The sequence below is a fragment of the Vanessa atalanta genome, chromosome 24, assembly GCF_905147765.1.
Source record: "Vanessa atalanta chromosome 24, ilVanAtal1.2, whole genome shotgun sequence".
Lineage (NCBI taxonomy): Eukaryota > Metazoa > Arthropoda > Insecta > Lepidoptera > Nymphalidae > Vanessa > Vanessa atalanta.
Genome location: NC_061894.1, coordinates 8,302,849 through 8,308,848, shown reverse-complemented (window position 1 = coordinate 8,308,848; position 6,000 = coordinate 8,302,849). Strand labels below are relative to the sequence as shown.

The following is a 6,000-nucleotide window of genomic DNA, read 5'->3' as shown; positions in this document are numbered from 1 at the left end:
TATGACGTACAAGTGCTGTCGTACTATGGATATGTTTTACAAGTTATAATTTAACTACACCTGTTACTATAGTATGTGTAGGTCGAATCTTACAATGACTTTTTAAGCCAATTGCTCTTAAATGATCGACTTTAAATTTTTCCTGAAATTACAATGTTTCTTTACATTGTTGGTTCTGTTGAGAAATGAGATAACCTAGCAAAGTACATATGGTAATTAGTTCCACAAAAATAAGTTACGCTCAACACTACGCTGCATTCACACTAGGCTGTATGGAGACAACTTAAGAGGAAGACTCAAAAAAGAGATGAGAGACTTTATGATGTTAACTTGATTAATGTGCAAATAGTGTTAGTAACTCAATGTTTATGTGTATGTTTTTAAGTTGATACTGTCATTGCTTGGCTACAAGGGAGACAGCTGAAAATCAGCAGAGGGATAAAAACCCCTCATAGCCTGAGCTGTCTCCTTTTGACTGCACACAAGTTTTATATTCATTATATTTTTTTATTTATGTTGTTTTTATATCCATTTTTGAATATTTTTTTTTTTCTTTATATGTGTGTATGTCTATAAATGTTTTTTCTTTCTTCTTTCTTCTTTCTAACTATGAATAATACTAACTTTTTGTCGTTTTTTCAACCGAGTCAAGTAATGTTCCTGCGTGCTGGTTATTCTTAGTGTAGACAAGTGATATAGGTGTTGATAACGCTCACAAGAACATATGTATGTGCTCAAGCACCGAAATAATCGATTCACTGTTGTAGTTGTTTATAACCTAATCTATATCAATTATGTTAAAAAATTGTCACTTAAGCGCAATCCAATTGTAACATTGCTACCACTTAACCATTTTACTATTCTAGTCGAATAAGAACACAGTACAACACAGCGATCCAGAGATCAGCGAGTTACGATTCGGTCGAATTTTAATCCAAAACGTATCGTAACCGATATAAATTTGTAGAATAAACTGCTAAGGTATTACAATTTATTTCATAAAATGTTGTTGTTGTTGGCAGAGCCAGATTACCATTAGGCAATGTAAATTACCTAAAGGGTCCGACGTCAACTAGGGGCCTCTAGCCAGATTAAAAATAAAAGGGTTATATTATAGCATTCCTTCGGAATGTAATTAAAACAACATCGTAATTATAAATATCAGTGCATTATGGTGTTAAATATATATTTATAGGAAGTTAAAAAGGGGTAAAGGGATCCGTTTGCAACAGACATGCATTGCTTGGAGTCCATGACACTGTTAATCCAGCCTGGTAGTAGGTAACTTTAACGTGTTTTTCCATCGAATATAAGTTAATAACGGTCATTATAGTTTAATTTGTTGTGATACTTTTTATCATAATATAGTATTATGTTAATTATTCTAAAAATAAAATACATCGTGTAAGTAGGTCCATACTTTTTTTATTTGATTCTGTTCATATCGAGACCGTCCGTATCGTAATTAGCCGTCTCATCGTCTGTCTAGCGCGGTCGCCATTTTGAAGTGGAGATTACTTTTTAATGCGTGCTTTTTTTGAGGCGAAGATAGGGTTGTGTAGGCATAAAAACTTTTTTCCTCAGTTATTTGTCGTAAAAGACAACGAGTTTAAAAATTTACAATATCCTTGGTGACTTGTAAGCTTAATTAATATAATTTTTAGGGTAGCTGTAACGTCCCAATTGTTTACGAATATATCTTTAAAAGCTTATGCGACCACGTTTTAAAAATAAACTTAGTAAAATTTAAATGAAAATAGTTTAGCCCGCGAATCGGTCAAACGGGCCTTAGGTTGTAGCTATTTATGTTATAGGTGTAATACCATGTGGTTTAAACTTGCTTCATACAAAATTTCATCAAATTCGGTTTAGTTATATCACATATATGTCGGTGTGTTGAGCGTAACAGACAGACAGACAGAGTTATACAACACAAACCCATTTCATGATTTGTGATAGAGTTTGGTCGAAAGACGTTAGAGGTGTTGTATTAAAGAACTATATTTAATTGTAAAAATAGTACATATTAAATTTGAAAATAGTGTGAATATAAGAAATAATAAAAATAACATTCCGTATAAGTATACATTAAATGAAATAATTTTGAATATTTTTCTGAAATACAAAATTAATAAATTTCATTGACAACCCTAGAAGATCTCTGTCAAATTGTGAGTAAAAATAGCGATTTGCGAATAAGACCCATTGTTTGACGAATCGACGGTCATTAGAGATATCCAGAGTACAGTTAGCCCTCATTCAGGATAGAATAGAATTTACTATAACTAGCTGTAATATGTGCCGTGAGAACTTTTATATTTAAATTATTAACTCTTAAATAAATATTTACTTTGTACGAGGTATTTTTTTATCTTTTCCTACGATTCGTTTTCGCTTAGAATACTTTAATCTCGGAGCACCACGGAATTCTTTTATGGGCTTTTAAAATAAACTATAAAAAATTCGAATGAGGAAATGTTTGTAAGGTATCTGATGAATCTAATTTAGTAATTCCTACGTTATGTTTGTTTAAAATATGTACCCAACACTTAAATACAATCATGCCATGGTTGTCCCTCGGCTTATTTATAAAAATAAATAATAATTAAAAAAAAAGCCTTGCATGCATTTTTAAATAACAACTACAGCTGTCGTTTAGTTCATAACGAGACAAAGAACCAGGAAATATAATGTATTTATGGTACAAATATCTTTGACTTTTCCCAGACGTCAAAATTGAACAAACAATTCGTTTGTGTCAAATTCGAAAGAACAACAACAAACATAAACATTGAGCTTTTTGGTGACACTCAACAGCGTGTCGACATGTAGCACAATTTAGACAGCCTACAGGAAGGATCAGGTAAAGTGGAACTTCTGATTGGAATGAGTACTTACAGTGGATAAGCCGAGATGGCCCAATGGTTAGAACGCGTGCATCTTAACCGATGATTACGGGTTCAAACTCAGGCAAGCACCAATGACAATTCAAGCAGGAATGAGCTGGTGTGTGGCATGCGACATGGAAAGAACATTTGCCCCAATGCGTTGAATCGATAGAGCGAGAGGAAAATTAAAGATTTTTATTTAATTTTGCTTAAAGTAAAAATTACAAGATTTGCTTGGATCACAAAGTTCTATGCCCTAAGTTACCCGTGTACACCTTATCAGAATCGTAATCTAGGGTGCATGAGATGCAAAATGTACCTCGCCGCTCATCCCATCGCTGGTCATCGATAGTGGAGTGATCGCCAGGACACTTTTTGCACGAGGCTGTTGTCCTTAAGACTGTGCTAATAACTGGCAGCAAATAATCCTTCAAGCCTCACAAGATATTTTATGCCGAACATTTTAGGCGGATATCATATTCTTTTTTTTTAGAAAAATAATATGAAAACTCTTTTTAAACTTCTATTTTAAGTTTTTTATTTTTGAGCACTGAAGCTTTTATTATTTTAATAAATATTTTAAATATAATATTAATCCAACTTAATGTATTAAGAATACATCTCCTGAACTAATGAGTATGTCGTGATTAAGTCTCGACTATTTCCCTTCTAAAACTACTTAAGCCTATATCTAATAAGTAGAGCACTCGGCATGACGCAAATAAAACCGAATAAAACTTAGTTACTCGTAATAATTAGCACTCAGTACCTTGGTATATAATTTAAAAAAAAAAGTATTGCAAACTGTATCTCATATAGATATAGTAACCATTTAGTTTCCGAGAGGTTTAAATTTTTTTTTTTAATTAATATTAAACACAATAAAGGCATCGAGCAAAACAGTTCTTCCACAAGAATTACGATTAGAAATTATAATAAGTTTATATGTCGAGTAAACTGATTTAAATCTCTTATCGTAAATAAAGACTCTTTACAAAATAATAAGCTAAGCTATTCGATATGGTACTATTGGACAAAGCACTAACTTATCTTCAAACTGCAATTAGATAGTCCTTGAATTAATTTATGGCTATGTCGGCGCATGAACTCGCTTCACGGTGAATCATGGTCACTGTGTTGCTAGCTTAAAAAACTTTTCAGATAATTATTAATTAAAAAAAATGTGTATAAATCATTTAAAACAGTTCCAAAATATAAAAATTAAAATTAATATAAAAATATAAAATTATAATTCATTACAAATATGAAATTTATGTAATATTGTTATCATTTTCTTGATTGTTTAAATATATAGTTATTGCTTTAAAAATCAACTTATTTACTCGAAATACACGATAAATTTAATAAGACAATTTAAAACATAAATAATATAAAAAATAATAATAAATATTTTCCCTAAAATGGGCACAAGACTTATCATAGCCACATTCCCACCCCGAGCGACATCGTTCGTTCCCGTTCACTCGACGATTCCTTCACATTGCTTCATTCGAGCATAAGCCAGTCAGTCAGCGGGCTGTGGCAGACGTGATACAAAGTTCAAAAAATACTTTTAACTTATTATTATATCAAATAAATACACAAATATGAGGGAAATTGTGCATGTGCAGGCTGGACAGTGCGGTAACCAGATTGGCGCTAAAGTAAGTGACATTTTTTTTTTAAATTAGCAACGTTTTTTTCAGCCGGTTTGCGCGTTTAAATATTATTTGAAACTTTTTAAATCCAACTATAAGTTGTAGTTTTTCTTTTAATAATAAAAACATAATTTTAATTTCAAATATACCTACGTAGTTTTGTTTTTGAGTAATAATACATTATATTAAATATATATTTAACAACGAATGCTGGTTTTGTCAACGTGTACGAATACATTGTCAATTGAAATTAAAACTGCCGACGAAGCTGAATATTATTTTCGTGTCAACTTACATGTAATGATTTCATAATAACTTAGAAGTTATTTATTACGGATATATTTTTTATATTAAACGTGTTTCAATCTCTTTTACTATGTTATGGTAACTTTAATACTTTACCGAATTACTATTGATTGATTTAAAAGATTTTACGTGTACGATAATTCGAATAAGAATAGAAACATTTCGAATGACACTATCTTTTTTTTTAAATATCTTTCATGAAATACAGTCGAAGGAATAACCATTATATTTTAAAGAATGAGCCAAGACTGGTGTTAAAAATTAGTTACCTAGGTTTATTTTTTTATTTTACATTTATTACAACAATGAGCTACATAAAAAAATTTATATTCAAACTTTTTGGTTAGAATCTATTTTAATGTATCTAAGTGTGACGAGCGTGATTCTAGCTACGATTATTTTTATTGGAGCAAAGCAAATGATATGCTTTCTCTAGACTAGCTGGGTTTCGGTTCAACTTATAATGGATTATAAAAAATTGTATTAAAAAATTGAATAACCGGTGAAAGTACGTTTTTACGGTAAATCGATACGATTTTTTTTTATTAAAGAGAATCCATTTGACATCTTCGGCCTAATTTGTTAGAAATCTGAATAAATATAATTTAGACTAACGTACTTAACATTTTATACTTACATTAAAATTGCAAACATTTAAAAACCAAAAGGAAATCAACAATAATAACTTAAACCTTGTGATTTTTCTTGTGATCTGAAATTATTCTTGTAACATGTATCTACTTCAAATATTATTAATTAAATTGCTATCGTATAAAGTAGATAGTTTTCTATCTTCGTCAAATTAGAGTTGCAGACGAAAAAGGAATATATGGTCCAGACTAGGCATGAAACTCTGAGAAAAGTCATGTAAAATTAAGTTTTATTTAAATATTGATGGCTTTGCGGTCTAGATCTAGACGTGTGAATATTTCTTGTCTCTTTCAAACTCATAGTTTGTAAGCAGGATAGGCATTAGTTGTTCTAAATCGAAATATTCTTTATTCTTTTGAATCGTCATGTTGAATTAAATTGAAAGCTACCAACACTCATTCATTTTGATGGACGTATAATTATGAATATTCATTTTTATTACTTTTAAGTAAAGTGTAATTAAGATCTAAATTACTGATAGTGCTTCAATCCGCTTT

The 6,000-nt window shown here is 30.6% G+C and overlaps 1 protein-coding gene across 1 annotated transcript in view; it reads left to right on the top strand.

The window, feature by feature from the left end:
* Positions 1 to 4,400: 4,400 nt before the first annotated feature.
* LOC125073599 (tubulin beta chain-like) overlaps positions 4,401 to 6,000 on the top strand; it is a 34,825-nt gene continuing 33,225 nt past the window's right edge. The window contains exon 1 of the mRNA XM_047684484.1: positions 4,401 to 4,552. Coding sequence (XP_047540440.1) covers positions 4,496 to 4,552 — 57 coding nt within the window. The 5' untranslated portion in view covers positions 4,401 to 4,495. The remainder of the gene's footprint in view (positions 4,553 to 6,000) is intronic.